At 45.1% G+C, this 20,239-nt stretch overlaps 2 protein-coding genes and 1 long non-coding RNA gene across 4 annotated transcripts; 2 read left to right on the top strand and 1 right to left on the bottom strand.

Moving 5' to 3' along the window:
* Window positions 1–2,581: 2,581 nt before the first annotated feature.
* LOC125526605 (chlorophyll a-b binding protein of LHCII type 1) lies at window positions 2,582–3,643 on the bottom strand. The gene has a single exon (XM_048691250.1). It carries the CDS (start codon window positions 3,541–3,543, stop codon window positions 2,743–2,745), a length of 801 nt encoding a protein of 266 aa, XP_048547207.1. The 5' UTR covers window positions 3,544–3,643; the 3' UTR covers window positions 2,582–2,742.
* Window positions 3,644–3,788: 145 nt separating this feature from the next.
* On the top strand, window positions 3,789–5,465 carry LOC125526606. Of its 2 annotated transcripts, XR_007291798.1 has the most exons (3): window positions 3,789–4,352; window positions 4,912–4,978; window positions 5,116–5,465. It is a non-coding gene; the product is annotated as an uncharacterized LOC125526606 (long non-coding RNA). The 2 variants fall into 2 exon arrangements; XR_007291797.1 differs by lacking the exon at window positions 3,789–4,352 and having other exon boundaries at window positions 4,359–4,978.
* A 9,494-nt stretch (window positions 5,466–14,959) lies between these two features.
* LOC125526607 (FRIGIDA-like protein 3) lies at window positions 14,960–18,985 on the top strand. Its single transcript, XM_048691252.1, has 4 exons — window positions 14,960–15,202; window positions 16,074–17,158; window positions 17,347–17,516; window positions 18,066–18,985. The coding sequence occupies exons 2-4, from the start codon at window positions 16,096–16,098 to the stop codon at window positions 18,726–18,728; spliced, it is 1,896 nt and encodes a 631-aa protein (XP_048547209.1). The 5' UTR covers window positions 14,960–15,202; window positions 16,074–16,095; the 3' UTR covers window positions 18,729–18,985.
* Window positions 18,986–20,239: the final 1,254 nt, after the last annotated feature.

Here is a 20,239-nt window from a genome sequence, read left to right as displayed (position 1 = left end):
CGTATTGCAACATTTAATTCCATACACAGTATTTTCCTCCAACACCCCCCTAACCAAGCCATTTGCTCTAGCTTTATCCATTAGCATAGCTAGAGCATCAGCAGCTAGGTAAAAAAATAAGAAGAGACAAGGAGTCACCCTGTCTCAACCCATTGTGTGTGGGTAAATAGGGTCCTAAGTTTTCATTAACCTTCACAGATTTTTCCTCCACTAATGGTATGCATGATCTAGTCAATCCATTTGTCTAGAAAGCCTTGCATCTAAAGCATTTATAAGACAAATGTCCGTTGACTTTATCATATGCTTTCTGGAAATCCACCTTAAATAGCAGTGCACTCTGCTTTTTTTATGGATATTATTCAGAGCTTCATGCAAAATAAGAATCCCCTCTATAATATATTCTACCCTTTACAAACGCAGTTTGTATTGGAGATATCACTTCCCAGCAACCCATTCAATCTATTCATCAAAACTTTTGTGAAGATTTTAAAGATTACATTTAATAAACAAATAGGTCTATATTTCTGACTTTTGATTTCCATCTTTGGTTTTAGGGACTAGTGTTACCATGCCATAATTAAATCTGGAAATATCAAGCACCCCAGCTAGTAAGACACAACTGTAAACCCATCCGGGCCTAGCGATTTATTATGTGTTATCCCAAATACTACATGCGGTTTTACAGCCTAAGGACCCGGGTCCAATTCCTGGAATTGACAGATGATGCATAGAGGGTTTCCTCCATTTATTGAGGATCAAACTTGGTGTCTAGTCAAACCACTCATCAAGAAATATCTTGATATTCATTTTTTTAATCTGAGGACCATGTTTATTTTGGTACTCATACTAAAATGGTTGTATGCATTCCTAGTTGGTGCAGAGGCTGGGAAGTGAAAATCTCTCCCATTTTTGGCTCTCACGCCCCCGCTAGGGCGACTCGGGTGGCGCCCAAACCCCAGCCGCCGGGGGCGCGATCTACCTATTCCCCTCCTTCCGCCGCCGCCGAAGGATGCTGCCGGGCTAAGCCCGGAAACCGACGGCGGTGGCGGGGGACTCCCTCTCTCGCGCCTTAGGGGTGGTGCGGGGCCTCTAAACGTGTGGTGGCGCGGCCGATCCAATCTATGCGGCATGGCAGCGATGGCTGCGGCAAGCGGCGACATGGTGGCCGGACCTGCCTCGGACGGCGGCAGCTGCAAGCACGGCGCAGCCCTGTACCTGGAAGGGCGGTGGCTACGGTCGGCGGCGGCACGCCATCAGGCGTTGTATCGGCGGCGGCGGCGTGGATGACCTGGTGGACTTGTCAGCGGCACATCCAGTCAGATCTGATCTGGCCGGTGCAGCTGGCAGTGGTGGCCATCTCCTTCGTCAGAGGTGGTTGGCCTGATGCTGGATGGTCAGATCTCAAGATCCGTCATCTAGTCCCGGCTGCTAGTCAGGAAGACATAGTTGCCAGTGAAAACCGAGCCGAGGGCTGGCGATGGCGATGTTCTGCGTTGTTACCTTGATGAAGGCATCGTCGTATAACTGTTGTCAACCCACTTGTGCTGCTCCGGGGGTAACCCTAGGATCTGGTCTTCCAGATCGGACGATGGCGGTTCTGCGGTATCGTTTCTCTCTTGGGAGCATCGTTTGTGGAGCAGCGCTGGAAGACAGAGGCAGGAGGTGGAGCGGCTTTGTTTTGCACAGAGCTTCGCTGGACGTGTCAAGTCATGGCTGATGATTTTTTTTTTGTTTGTTAATTTTTGGAAAAGGAGGAATGTCTGAGGATATTGGGTGTTCAAATAACAGAAGCATCTCCACTGAATGTGTTTGCCAAGTTAATTTTGTTCCCTGGAGCAAGATTGTGGCGCCGTTCGAAATTTTGATTTGTTTTGCTCTACTGCTAATTTAGCGTTACGCCGCACCTCCACTGAATGTGTTGTCTGACTTGGCATCACACCTTTGCAGCCCATAAAATCTTGTCATGCTAATTTAATTTTCTTCCAGTGACTCTCTAGGCCATGCATTTCTAGTTTCTTCAGTTCTGTGGCTTGAAGCCTTAAAATCTATACCTCTGCTTACTCTGTCATTTCTGAAAGGGCCTCTTTTCCTTCAGGATTCCTGCTGCTTGTTAGGGTGGGCAACGTTCCTGAGAGTTCTGCTGCCTGCTTTAGCTTGCGATGTAGCTTCTCGCCCATGGATTCGCCATTACTGGACAGGTTCGTCAGATTGCCGTCGATTACTTAACAGTATTTTCAGCTTTCACACAAGTGTATCTGTGTTGTGGATCAGTTCTTGCAGGCAGTGCTCGCAAGGATCAGGATAGCTTTTCGTTTACTTGTGCTGTAAATGTTCGTATCTTCGCCTCTTGTCTGTCCAAACTGAAGTTAAAGGAGTTCACTCATTTTACTTTTCACAGACTTTGTTCTCCACTTGGACGAAAAGTTTCACTTAATTCTCGCCAAACGCGTCTACTTTTACTGCTGTAAAGATCTGCAGCCGCTGTATGATAAGCAATTACTGATCTAAGAAACTGAAAGCCGATCGATTGCAAGATCAGCTACCGGTCAATTAACACAGGTGATTGCTCATCACTCACCAATTCTAGCAACAGACTTTTGCATTCAACCTTCGTACTTTACATCATGGTTGTACAAACGAAACCAGGTGCATGCATGCATGCGCACGCTTCATCGCGTACGTACGTACGTGCACGGTCGATCAGTTTCTAGACACTCGATCGTGGCTACAAGACCTAGCAGCTTACTTGCCGGGCACAAAGTTGGTGGCGAAGGCCCAGGCGTTGTTGTTGACGGGGTCGGCGAGGTGGTCGGCGAGGTTCTCGAGGGGGCCCTTGCCGGTGACGATGGCCTGCACGAAGAAGCCGAACATGGAGAACATGGCGAGGCGGCCGTTCTTGATCTCCTTCACCTTGAGCTCCGCGAACGCCTCGGGGTCGTCGGCGAGGCCCAGGGGGTCGAAGCTGCCGCCGGGGTAGAGCGGGTCGACGATCTCGCCGAGCGGGCCGCCGGCGACGCGGTAGCCCTCGACGGCGCCCATGAGCACGACCTGGCAGGCCCAGATGGCAAGGATGCTCTGCGCGTGGACGAGGCTGGGGTTGCCGAGGTAGTCGAGGCCGCCCTCGCTGAAGATCTGGGAGCCGGCCTTGAACCACACGGCCTCGCCGAACTTGACGCCGTTGCGGGCGAGCAGCTCGGGAAAGACGCAGCCGAGAGCGCCCAGCATGGCCCACCGGCAGTGGATCACCTCCAGCTCCCGGTTCTTGGCGAAGGTCTCGGGGTCGGCCGACAGCCCCGCGGTGTCCCAGCCGTAGTCACCGGGGAACTCGCCGGTGAGGTAGCTCGGGGGGTCGCCGGAGAGCGGGCCGAGGTAGAGCACGCGGTCGGAGCCGTACCACGGGCTGCCGGACGACACCGGCTTGGCCTTGGCCGCGGTCTTGCGCATGGTGACGCGCGCCTCCCCGAAGAGCGCCGACGACGGCAGGTCCTTCACCGCCTTCCCGGCGAAGGACGAGGGGGAGAGCGCCATCGCGGTGGTCGCCATTGCTCGCTGGTCGAGGAGACTTCGTGCGTGTCCGGTGCGCGTGCTCTCTACGAGTGGGGCTGTGGTGGTGTATGGCGGGATGGTTTGAGAGGAGCGGCGGAGGCGGCTATTTAACCCGGCGGGAGGAAGGGGAAGGGGATGAGACGGCGGGGGCCAGAAAAATCTGATGCTCGGACGCCATTGGCGGGGTGGATATCGCGGGCGAGGTGGCGCAACGGGGGCCTCAGGGTGGAGGAACAGTTCAGTTGTGGCTGCGGCTCATGATCGCCGTGGCGGTTGGGCGATTGGGTGCTGTGGATTTTCTCGTGGCCGTGGGTTTTTCGTCGGATTTCTTCAGATCACGGGCGTGTCCAGCTACTCACTCCACTTGGCACTCAGCTCGTCGCTGATAATTCCACTGGGGACGGACGTAAACGTAGCGCTCGTTCACGTGGGATGGCAGATGTGAGAAGCTGTGGAAAACGTAGGTGTCGTGAAAGGGATGGCAGATGTAGTTTTCACAGTGACGGTTGTTCTTATCCCAAGCTGGTTAACTGCAACTTGACATTTTTTGCAAGCTTGCCTAGATATTGAGCTGCTCTGTCTACTCGTACACTCTTTCTTTTTTTTAGGGAAGTGAAGAGTTGGCATTTCTTCAGGCACCTGCCATTGCCATCCTTCTGTAACAAGCACAAGTGTTGGGACTATAAACCATGGCCATCAGTTACAGCAGTTAACCAGTCACAACAGATAAATGTATAGAGAAGGGGCTGCGTGTTCTGAGCCTCTAGTAGGTGATTTCCATGCACCTCTTCAGCCCCTAAAATAAGGTTTGTACATGATGCATAGAACTTGAATATGAATTTTTTTGGCACTTAAGCTTGGAAGTATAGAAAGAAGTGGTATTCAGGAGTTTTGTCCAAGGTCAGGGGTACATCATATCTGATATATGTTCTTCTGATCCACTTTGAACTGTATATCTTAAATGGAAATTGTGCTTGCTATGTTTGATAAGGATGTGCTCCCTATTCTGAGCCCATCTGTAACTAATTTCCATGCATCTCTGCAAAAAATCTAAGGTTTGTACAACATTCTAGTTTATTCTCCTAGCTTAATGCTGGAGCACAGATCTGACGAGTTGCTTTCCATCGGGAGGTTTGTAATCCATGATTCCAAAATCTTGTGTTACATAAGTGTGAAATGACTTTGTACGATCTGGTGATACATCATCTCGGAGGTCCCTGTCTATATATGAAGAAGATAGACTTCTTGAAAAGTGAGATATTTACTGTTGGGGCTCACAATGAGATCACAGCCTATTATGCCCGCGCGCCGGTGAAATATCTTTAGGTCCCTCTAAGTTTTTCTTTGTTGAAATCCATTGATTAGGAGTTCCTTGAACAAAAGATGCTTTGGCAATTGGAAGCCTGGAAAGGGAACAATCTTTCTATGGGAGGTACGCTTATCTTGAGTAATGCTAGTTTTATCCAATATGCCCTTGCATCATATGTCCATGTTTCTTATGAATAATAATATTGTGATTGAGAATTTTGGAAAAGATATTCATTTTGTTAAATGGGGTGGAGTTTGCAGATCTAAAGCTAAGGGTGGTTTGGGAGTTAAAGATCCGGGGAAACTAAACATCAGGCTCCTCTGTAAGTGGTGGTGAAAATTAGATGATCATGATGACCTTTGGCAAGATGTTGTTAAATCTATGTACTTCAGAAAGCACATTGTGCCTAGCTAGAGTTAAACCCTGGTTTGAAGATTCTCCTGCTCAGAAAAATCATTTGAAAGTGAATGAGGTATTTCGCGTAAAGGGGGAGTGATGAGATTTTGGAAGGACCCATAGGAGGACAGCGTGCCTTTGGTTGAGAAATATCATGCGCCTTATGGTGTTTGGCATATTCAGGAATGTAATGGTCCTAATGTTTTTCAACTTCAATTTCATATTCCCTTTGGCATCGTCTGTATTCTTAGTGGACTGGTCAGTGGCCTGAGATTACCCAGAATCTCTTAACCTAAATCTAGGTACTAATCTTGACGTGGTGTCTTGGTCCTTAACTACTAACAAGTTGTTCTCTACTATATCTTTCTATTCCAATATTAGAAAAGATATTTCTAGGGTACATCATGAGTGGATTTGGAATTTTGATCCCTCGGTTAACAAAAATTGTAAAAAATACAAGAAGTAAAAGGAATTTAGTCGCGGATCCATTGATTCTTCTCTCCGATTAAAATTTATTACTTACCGCTTTCTTTTATTTGGATATGGGGTGAGGAGAGAGGATTTAATATTTATTCACAAACGGTTATAGCGGATCATATATTCGTGTATATAATATACAGAGATATGTTGAAAATGGACTTCCTTTTAGCTGAAGCTTTATGTGGCAGCTCTTTCAAGATTTAATTCTAACTATGTTTAACATGAGAAAGTGTTGTTAGACATAACCCTATAAGGTTGAAATAACATGATCTTGATTTCTTAACTAGAAAACCTTTGAAGCGGAATATTAGTGACAAGCTGTGATTGGCATGGACTAATAGAGGATTCCCCATGATGTCTGCACCTTGGGGCCTCGGGGTAGATGGCAGCAGGAAGCCGCTGGAATAGCCTAGTGGTGGCTCGCGGTGGAGACGGTCTTGTGAGTCCCCGTTAATGCACTTTTAGGATCGATTGTTAGGAGGTCGGGGGCCCGTACGTACGCAAGTCATCCTAGATGGGAACGACCTCCTCCTTTTATATGTGACACTACGTGGACCACAGACGGAAACCAAAAGTAAGATATTGGTGCCTCCGATCTGAGCACAATCGTTAGGGGAGGAGACTTTGTCTCCCATATTTTCTCTCGGTTAACAACGACATGAGATCAATTCCAACATTCTTCCGTTGATAGTAAGGTCAACAAACATCATAAGCCACTCTCAATATAAATAATATACCAAAGTAAGGTGTTGCAATGACAGATGAAGTGCCACTTAACCTCAATACTTATAGTATATCATTCTACCTCAAAATGGAATACATAGTACTTTATGGGAGTTGGTTTATTTGATGGTCCTAAATTTCCAGGATCTAAAAGCTTCCCTAACCCATGCCGACAACCTTATCATAAAAGGGTAAATGCTAAGCCTTAGTTAGAGGAACCTCAAAAACTTACAAATCAAACATCGTATGTTTGATAATGAACTCTATATTTCACAACAATGATATAATGTCAGTGGTTCTGGCAATACCAATTGACTAGTTGTTACTCACATAGAGAACTGCATGTTCATGATCGAAATAAGTTGTTTAAGTATGTTGCCTACCACAGTACCACTACCATTTCGGGAATAAGATTCCTTTAACATACAACTTTCCCGATAGCCTCTTAACATGCCATGAATTCGTTTGCATCATTGATTATTTCATGATTTTCCTTTATGAGCTCCTCGACGAATCTCCTCATGCAACGGTGTACATGTAACTTTACATGAAAGTCCTAATATCTACACATCTGGCCAAAACAATGTCTGATTAACCCACAAATTTGAGGTTATCAAACTCGTTATGACTGAGCATGTTATCTTTATTGCCTTGCATATACTGCGAAAACTTGATATCAGCTTTCCAGTGGTCTAGTTCTAGGTTAAACACATTTTTTACCAAGTATCCTGATCATAAATAAGAGGGTGCGGTGATACTTTAATACATGACGTTTCTGATAGCTGAAGCATAAGGAACTGACATTATCTGATCAGTTTAAATGGTTCCTCAAACACTTAAATGTCCAACTTTATTGCCCTCGACATTAGGAGCAATTGAGATAGAGCACTAATGCACAATGTGTTCCTTTTGGGCTCCATCGATGTATTCCACCATAATAGGACTTGTAATCCTCTTGGACTTATGTCCCGGTGATTCTCCATACATTTAATGCATGCAAAAACACCAAGATGCTATATGTCACTATTGGGAGACGGAAAATTCTTGGTTTAGCCAATGAGTTTTCATCTACATAATGTAGTGAACTTTCTCCCCCAGACTTAAGGTACCATTGTATAAATGTTTGACTTAGTTCATAAAATGAATTATTTAGACAACATGCCTTATGTTACCTTTCTTTCATGACAAAACCTTCTAGTTGAGCCAGTAAAACATTCTTTAAGCCGACATAAAAACATGACATGAGCATCATGACAATTCCACAATCTAGACTAGATAAAATATGTCATCACAATAAATTTCCTCTCTCTTTACTATGAGCATTTTGGCTACAATGCTTTAACCTTTCGAGTTTTCCCTCAACGTAGAATGTAAGTGGGGATTGTCTAGATTTTCCCTAGTGGGGATTGTCTATAAATTATATAGATTTGCATCGGTATAGGGCGGATGGTGGAGAAGAACTTAATGTAGTGTGACACATTATTACAAACAATGTTTGGTCAGAAATATAATCATACACCACATGTTACATTAATATCATAATCGACATTAGACTGGCAAACTTTCCAGTTTAGCATCAATGTGTGCTTCATATTATTCATGAGGTAAGTACACATAAATAAACCATGATAAAAGGAGTTAGAACATTAGTGTGATTTCATTCATTCTTCTATAAGTAAAATTTGTTGCATCTTAATCAAAGATATAGCATTAGTGTGTGCTTTTCATACACTCTCCAAATAAGAGTTCTCGTTAGTTCCATCTTAATTAGAAAAAATTATATGCGATTGGATTGGTTCCCCTACACAAGGGATTTGGACTACTAGGAACAAAGTTATCTTTGATAAATTTGTGACGGATCGACATTGGAGGGCGTTTATTCTAGGTGTTTGTTTCTTCTTCTTCTTTCATGGACATGTTGCGGAAGAAATAGGACAGATCTAGCCTGAAGGGTGGGAAGGCCAAGTTTATGCATAAGGCGATGACGTTGAGGCATGGCGAAACCGGTATAAGCGTTGGGAGTGAGCACCTGAACCGTAGAGCGAATGACTCGTTGATGATCAATGTTGCATGCCTTGTGCCTATGTTGTGGAGGCTTCTTTTGAATACTGTGATAATTTTCTTCTTGATATGTAATGAGTTGGGTGTGAAACTATGCTTTGGTGCTATCAGTGTTTTATCGCCCGTAATGGATGAAGACTATGAGCTCTAATGGCGTATGAGACTTAGTACATTTTTCTCAACGAATCAATATGGTAGTGTGGACATTCACGACAAGTTTCTATTAGTGCACCAGCTCACTATTCATTCTCTTTCTCTCTCACTATTTGTAACAAACATGTCTTTTGAGTTGTGCCCAATGGAAAAGGGCTTAATCCAGTTGGATAAAGTGAAGTACCACTTGTCAAAAGTACATTTTCTACACTTAATATTTGTTGTAAAGTACGCAATTGAAGTATATATGTATAGGTAAATAGTAAACTAAATTTTTGCATCAACTTTATTTGATACCAATTAATTTGGTGAAGAGTCTGCACAAAACTTATTCCAGTTTATAAACAACATGCGAAGTTAATAACAATTCAGGTACCTCCGCTTTGTTTTGGTCTGATCCTTGCGAGATGTTTCTTTGGTAAACTCTTGGTCTCACATGTTTTCATTTGACATCAACTAGAATTGCTATGTTAGGGATATAGGGTCAGCTATTCACCTAGCAGGTTGTTTCATCTTCCCTTGTGTGAGGAGGTGTATGCTCCATTTATGCAACTACAAGTTTGAAGAGACCAGGTTGTTCATCCCGACAGCAAAGATATTTGGAGTTACCTAGGTGCCCATGCACTTCCAATGTTGCCAAATTATATAAGGCTCAAATTGGTTCTTGTAATCACATCCAAGCAACTGAATGGGTTTAGAAAAGGTTTTTCCATATGAAACACAAAGTTTTCTTCTACTTATTGGCAAATAATAGATTAAATACTAGAGCATTGTTGCAAAGGAAAAATATTAATCATTCTTGATTACACCTGTGGCATGCATGGAATGTACACTTTGAAAACTAGAGACAACTCTTTGTTGACTGCCCATTTGCCAACCACCGTTGGACTTATATTTTCCCACATTGGGATCCACCTCATGGAAGTATTTAAAAAATTGTCAAGCATTTCAAGGGGATGATGGCAATTCCTTTCACCGAAGATCTTCATTCTCATTGCTTGGGCTATGTGGTTGATAAGGAATGATTTAATTCTTAGAGGTATTCAACTGAGGTTATACAATTGTAGAAGAAAGTTCAAGAAGAAATCAAGCTCTGCGCAAAAAGGAAGAAAAATTGTAATCTTTAGAAATTCCGCGTTCCACTACATCAATTCTTTGTTATACTTTTTTCTTTTCTTTTCTTTTTCTTTCTTTTCTATTATGTTGTAAGCTTGTAGCTCCTTTCTTAGTAATATGCAGTGAGAGAAATCATGATGTTTTACGCAAAAAACACCCAACCATTTGTGATGCAACTTCCAGACAACCACACTATGAACCCAAAGGTGGCCATCCAAGCCGAATAACATAGGCTGGCCTGGTAGCACGCGCGCACGACACGTAAAAGGCTCGGCCCAACATAGGACTAAAAGGGCCATGCCTAGGCCGCGACACATTGTGTGTCATGCTCGTCCGCTTACGCGAGGCACTTGTGGCAAGCACGACACAACCGATTAGTAGCAAACTATACTTTTTTAGATTTTTATGTATTTTTCTTTATTTTCCAAAATAATTTGGCCAGAAAGGCTCGCGGGTCATGTTCCATAAAGGCCACACATGCCCTGCTCGACCCGTCTAGTTAATGGTGCGACTATGTCTCGCCTAACGCGAGATAGTAGCACGTCTCGCCTCAACAGGCGCCAGAATGGGACGGCCCAGCGCAAACCACAAGCCTTCCACGCTCTTTTTTTCATTCCCCTTTTCCCATGTTTTCTTTCATTTTTTTGATTTACTTTTTTACTTTTCCTTATATTTTGGAATATTTCTAAAATAACTATTATGAAGTCACTTTACTTACTAATTTTAAAAATGTTAATCGCTCATTAGAAAAATATAAAACATGTATAAAAATGTTTCTAATGTGTATGACAATAAGTAGACATCAAAACATGTATATGAAAAAAAATGTTAATCATGTATATGAAAAATATTAACATGAATATAAAAAATATTCCTAATGTATGCAAAAAAATATGTATATGGAAAAAACTAGACATCAAACATATATATGGTTTAATAAATGTTAATCATGTATTTTGAAAATGTTGAACATGCACATAAAAATATTCCCGATGTATACAAAAAATGCATTACAATGTGTATGGAAAAAGGTAGACATAAAAAAATAAGGTTTCAAAAATATTAATCTTGTATGTGAAAAACAATAAATATGTATATAACAATGTTCTTGGTGTATATGAAAAAAAGTTGATGTCAAAATATATGTTTGATAAAAATCATGTATTTGAAAAAATGTTCAACATGCACACAAAGAATGTTTATACCATGTTCACGTAGGGTCTTAATTGAATTCGAGTGAACGAATAAAAGCACGAAAAATGGGTCGCCGGGAGGGGGGGGGGTGGGGGGTGGTCCCTCAGGTGGGAGACATATGCAATACTCGCTATAAGGCTAGCCATAGTGGGGTAACTTAGATAGTAACTTAACACATCCCAAGACAATTTTGCTTATGTGGCAAGTATTTAATGAGGAAAGAAGTGTTTGTGGTAACATAATATGTTACTGTAACATAGCGTTTCCCGAGACGAAATGAGTCTATGAGCTAATAAATGAAGCAATCTATGATACTACTGTTGGGGAACGCAGGAAATTTCAAAAAAATTCTACGCACACGCAAGATCATGGTGATGCATAGCAACGAGAGGGGAGTGTTGTCCACGTACCCTCGTAGACCGAAAGCAGAAGCGTTATAATAACGCGGTTGATGTAGTCGTACGTCTTCACGGCCCGACCGATCAAGCACCGAAACTACGGCACCTCCGAGTTCTAGCACACGTTCAGCTCGATGACGATCCCCGGTTTCCGATCCAGCAGAATGTCGGAGAAGAGTTCCGTCAACACGACGGCGTGGTGACGATCTTGATGTTCTACCGTCACAGGGCTTCGCCTAAGCACCGCTACAATATTATCGAGGATTATGGTGGAGGGGGGAACCGCACACGGCTAAGAGATCAATGAACAATTGTTGTGTCTTTGGGGTGCCCCTGCCCCCGTATATAAAGGAGTGGAGGAGGGGGAGGGTCGGCCCTCTCTATGGCGCGCCCTAGGGGAGTCCTACTCCCACCGGGAGTAGGATTCCCCCTTTCCTAGTAGAACTAGGAGCCCTTCCAAGTAGTAGGAGTAGGAGGGAAGGAAAGGGAAGGGAAAAGGAGAAGGAAGGAAGGGGGCGCCCCCCCCCCTCCCTAGTCCAATTCGGACCAGCCCATGGGGAGGGGTGCGGCCACCCTTTGAGGCATTTCTCTCCTTTCCCGTATGGCCTATTAAGGCCCAATACGAATTCCCGTAACTCCCCGGTACTCCCAAAAATACCCGAATCACTCGGAACCTTTCCAATGTCCGAATATAGTCGTCCAATATATCAATCTTTATGTCTCAACCATTTCAAGACTCCTCGTCATGTCCCCGATCTCATCCGGGACTCTAAAGTCCTTCGGTACATCAAAACACATAAACTCATAATATAACCGTCATCGAACTTTAAGCGTGCGGACCCTACGGGTTCGAGAACTATGTAGACATGACCGAGACACGTCTCTGGTCAATAACCAATAGCGGAACCTGGATGCTCATATTGGCTCCTACATATTCTACGAAAATCTTTATCGGTCAAACCGCATAACAACATACGTTGTTCCCTTTGTCATCGGTATGTTACTTGCCCGAGATTCGATCGTCGGTATTTCAATACCTAGTTCAATCTCATTACCGGCAAGTCTCTTTACTCGTTCCGTAAAACATCATCCCACAACTAACTCATTAGTTGCAATGCTTGCAAGGCTTATAGTGATGTGCATTACCGAGTGGGCCCAGAGATACCTCTCCGACAATCGGAGTGACAAATTCTAATCTCGAAATACGCCAACCCAACAAGTACCTTCGAAGACACCTGTAGAGCACCTTTATAATCACCCAGTTACGTTGTGATGTTTGGTAGCACACAAAGTGTTCCTCTGGTAAACGGGAGTTGCATAATCTCATAGTCATAGGAACATGTATAAGTCATGAAGAAAGCAATAGCAACAAACTAAACGATCAAGTGCTATGCTAACGGAATGGGTCAAGTCAATCACATCATTCTCTAATGATGTGACCCCATTAATCAAATGACAACTCATATGTCTATGGCTAGGAAACTTAACCATCTTTGATTCAACGAGCTAGTCAAGTAGAGGCATATTAGTGACATACTGTTTGTCTATGTATTCACACATGTATTATGTTTCCGATTAATACAATTCTAGCATGAATAATAAACATTTATCATGATATAAGGAAATAAATAATAACTTTATTATTGCCTCTAGGGCATATTTCCTTCAACTACTACTATGTTATTTTGCACTATGAAAGTAGTAATTTAGGCTAGTGTCATATGCATGACACTAGTATAAGTTACTCCCCACTATGACCAGCCTAAGTGAGATGTAGTCTTCCTGTTTAGTTAATTTGCAGTGCATGTACCCGGAGGCGAGACCCGTGTGCCCACACGGCACGGCCTGCTTATAAACAGGCCTCCGTGTGTCGTGCCTGGCCGGACTGTTGCCCACCTTTGCCATGAGCTGAATTAGACATGAATTTAGAACCTCAAATGGGAGGCTCACAATCTCATAAAACATGGTCTTTCGTTAGGGGGCCATGTGCGTTTAGGCCAATCTGAAGATCTTCTCCTCGTATCTGTAAACATTAAGACAGACTAGAAGAACGCTCGTGCGTTGCAACAGGATGACATTAATTTTAAGAGTTCAATATTAATATTCTCATACATATCAAGTGACACTGGCGACCTTTTTTACCATCAAATCCTCACACACACACTCTCTCCCTTCCTCTTCCTCACTCTCTCCCCCCTCTCCCTCTCTCTCTCTCTAACACACACACATATCCATCTTATTGGGTACGGGACCATAATCCATCTATTTCACACACACACACACACATACGCTAGTGCATAACAATATGGATTATGTGTATATATTTGCCACCACAACCGAGGGAATTAATTTCATGTAAATCGGCCAGTCACAGCTCCAAGAATACGCGGAGGAGGTGGCCCGGGTCGGCGTCGGCGCCGTTACGGCGCGGGCCACGGGCCCGCTTCCAGGTGCGTCTGCGTGCCGGCCACCCACACAGGGTCCTTCAAGTGCCGCTTCCACCGCACCAACTCCCAGGGCCAGGGAAGCCACCCTTCTTCGCCCCCTTCACCGGCCGCGGCCAACACGGTGCCGTGGCACCCGGCCTCACCGTCCTCGTCCTCCGGCACCGTCGCGATCCAGTGACGCAGCCCAAGCACCGGCCTCGAGAATCAAGAACGCTCGACAACGGAGAGGGAAGGGAAGATCATATACATGTCATAAGAAAGGGAGTTTATTTACTACTCCATCGATGTATTGTTTCCTTTGCTTGGAGATTGATTACTATCCGTGAGTTAAGGTAAGATTAATGTGATTGAGCGATTTTTTCTGAAAATCAAATATTTGTTTTCTAATTAATGTGATTGAGTGATTTAAGGTAAGGTTAATTAATTTAGATTTGATCTTTAGAGATTGTTCGTGATTGATTCTACATTATTAAATAACTTGCGCCAGTATGAAAAGTTCTGATCTGTTCAGATTTCTTTCATTGTGTGAGAGGATGACGCGAAAATAAACTGATGAAGTGCGGGGAGGGGACGAAAAAATCTACGAAAAAACCAACAAAGGTGGGAGGAGGTACAGAAAAACCATGGGAGGTAGGACGAAAAAAACCCTGGAAACGAGACTACCAACTACTCCATTAAGAGTAGAGATCTTTAGAGATTGTTCGTGATTGATTCTACATTACTAAATAACTTGCGCCAGTATGAAAAGTTCTGATCTGTTCAGATTTCTTTCGTTGTGTGAGAGGGTGACGCGAAAATAAACCGATGAAGTGGGGGGAAGGGACGAAAAAAAATCTACAAAAAACCAGCGAAGATGGGAGGAGGTACCAAAAAATCCACGGGAGGTGGGACGAAAAAAAAAACTAGAAGCGAGACTATCAACTGCTACATTAAAAGTAGAGATTAATAAAGTTTTGCGAGTTTGTCTAAAAAAAGAGTAAATATTTGCCCCCTTTCGCTCTATCCTGCAAAATACGAGGACCAGTACCCAAAAGCGGCAGGGGGCCTTCCGCAAAAGTGCCAGCAGCACCGCCTGGCGCCGGATCTGGCCCATCCTTCTCCCATCGAACGGCCCATAAGTCGCTGGCGCAGTAATCCCCACGTCGCACAGGCTACCTTCTCGACCGCAGGCTCGCTAACCCTAAATCTCCGCCTCGTCCGTCGTCGCCACCGCCATCGCCGTTCCGCCGCCGCCGCCGCGCCGTACTCCAGGCGCCCCCGCCCCCGGCCTCTCGCCAGCGTCGCCGTCCCCCGTTCTTCCCCGCCGGGACGTCCCGCCCCTGCCGTCTCCGCCGCGCCCCTCCCCCCCGATCTTGGGCCGTCGGTCTCCTTTGCTTGAGGTATGAGCCAGGTCGTTTCCATCCGGCGATTACCTTGGTTAAATCCCTCCCGTTTGGGAGGAGACCTTCAGAATTTCTCGTCGCACATCATCTAGATCCGCCCCTGAGGATAAGTAGCCAATCCGAATTTGCGAATAGGTCGAGGTCTGAATAGGGTCAACGATCTTGTTTGAATTCAACGGGGTATGTTCTTGTTGGGATTTATTGGGAAGTTCCGGAGTTGTGCGTAGCAGGGAGCCTAGAATTCAATGGGATTTGTTCTTGTTGGTTAGGCCGGGGTAGGGGGTTGGGGGGTGGGGGTGGGTTGTTCATTGCAGGTGTTCTTTCCTACACTGGCAAAATCAGAATTTCTTCAAGAGTGTGAGCATGTCGGGGTGAATCATGGGGATGGGGTTTGCCACATTCGTTTGCTCTGATTATCTTTGGTCCATCACTTTAAATGAAATTTGACCCATGGACACTTTCTTTTATCAACAAGTAGTGGAAAGCGCCTGCGGAGGCCGTGCCTCGAGCGAGGGTTGTCGAGCATGACAAGGATAGTGCTAGCCATCCGAGCACTGCTCGACTTCTCATTAGTCCATCGCTTACGTTATCCCACATGTTCTTTCCAATGGGTTTCCTAGTTGGAGTACATCTCAGATAAGCCAAACATGGTCTTTCTTTTGGTGCCTAGTTGTTCTGAACTTTTCCCCTTTTTTGTACCCTCTTGACCGCACTAGGTTGTGTGTATTACTGACTTCTTTATCTGTCCGTGGTTTCTATTTTGCACTTGTCTCCATATTGCTAATGCATGATTAATACATTTGTCATAAGTTACCACTTATAATACTGCTCGTTTTAGATGTTGGGATCTAATACTGTATCTCCACAGTTTGTCATTGTTTTGGTTGCAAATGGCGACTGAAGCTGCTTCTCACATCTCTGGCGGTTCGGAGTCAACAACGGTGGCGTTGCTAGAACAACTTACTGAAGTATTTGGCAAGCTGAAGTCCCACACAGAAGCATCCCTACAATTGCAAAGTGGCATTCAGTGGGAAGATATCAAAGTACATTTCCTGAACCTTGAGAAGTCATACAGAAGCAAGTGCGATGAACTGGAAGACAAGCAGAAGGCATTAGAAGAACAGAAAGCCGGAGGTCGTAGGCTGATTGCTGAGAAAGAAGCTGATCTTTCTGCAAAAGAGCGTGCTTCTGTGAACAAACTTCAGGAGCTGAAGGATGCTGCCGTCTCTACCCTAGCAGAGGTGCGCAAAAAATATAATGTCGAGCTTTCTGAGATACTTGATGCCAATGGAAGCAAAGACAAAAAGGTAAAAACCCCAACCGACGACACCAATACATCGCTCCCTTCAGACGAGCATAACTCTGCTAAAGGGTCGGGCAAGCCATCTGAACCTTCACCAGTTGAGGTTAAGCCGCGCCCTGCACTGAAGGAACTCTGTGAGCAGATGGACGCTAAAGGCCTTCTGAAATATATTTCAGAAAATTCAAAAAAACTTGCTGGCTTTCGTGATGAACTTTGTGTTGCACTAAAATGTGCAACTGACCCTGCGCGCTTCGTACTTGATTCCTTGGAGGGTTTTTTCCCAGACCAACTGCCTGGGGATAAAAATTACTCCGCTCAGGGGCAGCGCAGAAGCTGTATTGTTTTGATGGAGGCTCTAGCACATTCACTAGGAATGAAGGAGCCAGGTGGCAAACACCCTTGGAGCTCTGAAATTATGGAGCAAGCCAAGGCAATTGCCAAAGAGTGGAAGAGTAAGATAGCTGAGGTTGACCTTGATGCTTCTGATGGCTACTCATTGGAAGCACATGCATTCCTGCAGCTTCTTACAACTTTTAATGTTGATTTGGTGCTTGACGAAGATGAACTATACAAGATTGTAGTTGCCATTTCTCGTCGCAGGCAGACTGCTGAGCTATGTCGCTCTCTTGGTTTGACTGAGAGAATACCAGGTTGGTATCCACTCAGAATGCCGCAAGGCATTATCATCCCTTAATTTACCAGGCTGGTGCCGGTCATGATTTACTGCTAGGCCCCACAACCATCTATGGAATAAATAGCTTACTACTATGTGAATACCATAGACGTTATGTATAAATGCGGTATTCTATGGTCCTAGTGCTGATCATTTGTTCTGCAGGTGTTATTGAGGAGTTGATTAAGAAACACAGGCAAATTGATGCAGTTCAATTCATACAAGCCTTTGGGCTGTCAGAGGCTTTTCCTCCTGCTCCTCTCTTGAAGGCATATGTAGATGAGATAAAAGGCTCACTTAACAATAAGGGGGATGCTGGTGCAACTCCTTCAGTGGTCTGTTCTTTCTACTTACTTTTTGACACGTTGATGATTTTCCAACACATGTTAGTTATTAGTAGCGCAGGATTTATCAACTCCACACTTCTTGCTTTGGGAATTCACTGTTAAAATACTCTTCTTTATTTTCTTGCTATAAGGATTGTTCATGTTGATGTATCAGGATGTATTTGGTATGCATGAGTTATCAGTAATCTAAGTCACATTTAAATTGAGAAGTCATAATTGAGAAATCTGCTGTTGTATTTAGCCCCCAAAAAACTTTCGCCGAGGCAAGTGGGAAATTACTTTATAATCTGCTAAATGGTGCTGCTGTCTGTGAATGATACAACACTGGATTATTAGGTTGTAGCACCCAACTGCCTCGTGTCATTCCCTTGTTTCAGAATCCAGAGTAGTTAATGTACATGGTGGATATTTTCTGTTGATTTCTGTGCTTAAATAGTTCCATGTTTAGTTTTCCTGTCATTTTATCCAGTTTCCATTTATATTGAGAATTTTGAGCTAATTGTGTTGTGATTTGGTAAAAAAAAAACACATGTGCAGGATGACTTGAAGAACCGCGAGCTAGTTGCATTGAGGGCCATAATCAAGTGCATCGAGGAGTACAAGCTCCAGAAGGAGTGTCCACTTGGACCTCTCCAGAAACGCATCAACGAGCTGAAACCAAAGGGCGCGAAAAGGCCATCAGGTTCTGCTAATCGCAACTACGCGAAGAAGCAGCGGGTCTCTGGCAGTGGCACTTCAGCTCCTCGGAGGCCCACTGGTGCAGTAGCTCCCCGCAGGCCCGCAGCTCCAGTCGGCACATGGCAGCAGCGCGCCCCTCCGCCGGTGGCCGCCTACCCCGACAGGTACGGGGTAGCCGCCGACCGGTACCACTACGCGCCGCCTCCTGCCGCAGCGTATGACGCGGCCACCTATGCCGCCTACGGCGGCGGTGGCGAGCAGTACAGGGCCGCCGCCCCAAAGCCATACCAGTACAACCCAGGATCAGCAGCCGCAGCAGCCGCCGCCGCGTCGTACAACAACATACCCCAGTATAAGGTCGTGTACGGCGGCCCCGGCGCCCAGCCGTCCACGGCGGCAGCCGGCTACGCGCCCTACGGCGGAGGCTCGGTGGGGCAGCAGCAGCCCCAGCCTGCCGCTTCGTCTGGAGGCTACCTGAGCTATGCCGCCGGGTTCGGCTACCGCCCTTCACAGCAGCAGTAGAGGATGTAAGGTGAAACTACCCTGTTAGGCCTTTGCTCTTGTATGCAATGTGTACTTTGCTCCCTGGAACCACCCTCCGGACCGTAGAGGAGTGGTGGAGTTGTTTACCATCCATCCATCCCCTAGTGCATCTTGTAGGTGCTGTAACTTGCTTTTTTTCCCCCAAATCTTGTCGATGTAAGAAGTCATAAAGAGATTTGTGGTGCTACTTGCATCTTACTTAACTGCTGCCAGTAGCCTCTGTGTTTCTGTCTGCATTAGCTGTTGCCGTGGTTGCTTGCTTGGACCTGTGCACATGTGTTGGTTTGCGTTTCATTAAGTATTGGTGCTGCAATCATTGAATAGTTTGTGTGTGTTTGATGTGCAAACTGTAAACCTTTTTGGATGAGAGCGTGGACAAGAAGAACAGATGGAGGCTCAAACAGAGGAAGTTGAAAAGCTGATCGGATATGTGCTGTCTTCCTAGTAACAGGGCTGGATTCCTGAATCCTGTGCTGAGACCGACCGTGCTAGTTTCTCGATCAAACGGCTCGCCCCTCGTCGCCGGCGTGCGTGCGACCATTTCATTTTTCACCCCCAATGAGAAGTGAGAATCATCCCTCTTCTTGTTTAACCTGGATTTTTCACCCCCAATGAGAAGTGAGAATCATCCCTCTTCTTGTTTAACCCGGAGCCGCCCCCACACTCCTTGCCTGGAGCACGTAGCCGATGTGGTCTCGGCCGAATCAGAAGTGTTGCGTCAAGGTCTAATGCTCATTCAGAGCCTTGGGTGTGCCAACGTAATTGTCCAAACTGATAATGTAACCGTGGTAGAGGCGTTGAATTTGAACGAGGGTTACTCAATGATTGCAGCACCAATACTTAATGAATGTCGAAGTCTACTTTCAAATTTCGGAAAGGTACTTATTGAACATTGTAACAGGTAGTCAAACATGGTTGCTCATGAGCTAGTTAGGTCTGGGAGGAGTAATCCACTAAAAAAGGGCCACTTCCTTGTACTCCCTCTGTCACAGTTGCAAAAATATCTGGGACCAAAGTAGTTAGTGATTGAAGTACTGAAAATAGCATCGGTTGTCAATTACGATGCCTAATTAGTGAAGAAATTAATGTTGGGGAACGCAGTAATTTCAAAAAAATTCCTACGCACACGCAAGATCATGGTGATGCATAGCAACGAGAGGGGAGAGTATGATCTACGTACCCTTGTAGATCGCAACGGAAGCGTTGACACAACGTAGAGGAAGTAGTCGTACGTCTTCCCGATCCGACCGATCCAAGCACCGTTACTCCGGCACCTCCGAGTTCTTAGCACACGTACAGCTCGATGACGCTCCCCGGGCTCCGATCCAGCAAAGCTTCGGGGATGAGTTCCATCAGCACAACGGCGTGGTGACGATGATGATGTTCTACCGACGCAGGGCTTCGCCTAAGCACTACAACAATATGACCGAGGTGGAATATGGTGGAGGGGGGCACCGCACACGGCTAAGGAACGGTCACGAAGATCAACT

This window comes from Triticum urartu, unplaced genomic scaffold, assembly GCF_003073215.2.
Source record: "Triticum urartu cultivar G1812 unplaced genomic scaffold, Tu2.1 TuUngrouped_contig_1073, whole genome shotgun sequence".
In the NCBI taxonomy this organism is placed as follows: domain Eukaryota; kingdom Viridiplantae; phylum Streptophyta; class Magnoliopsida; order Poales; family Poaceae; genus Triticum; species Triticum urartu.
The sequence above is the reverse complement of the archived record's forward strand: the minus strand, read 5'-3'. Positions and strand labels throughout refer to the sequence as shown.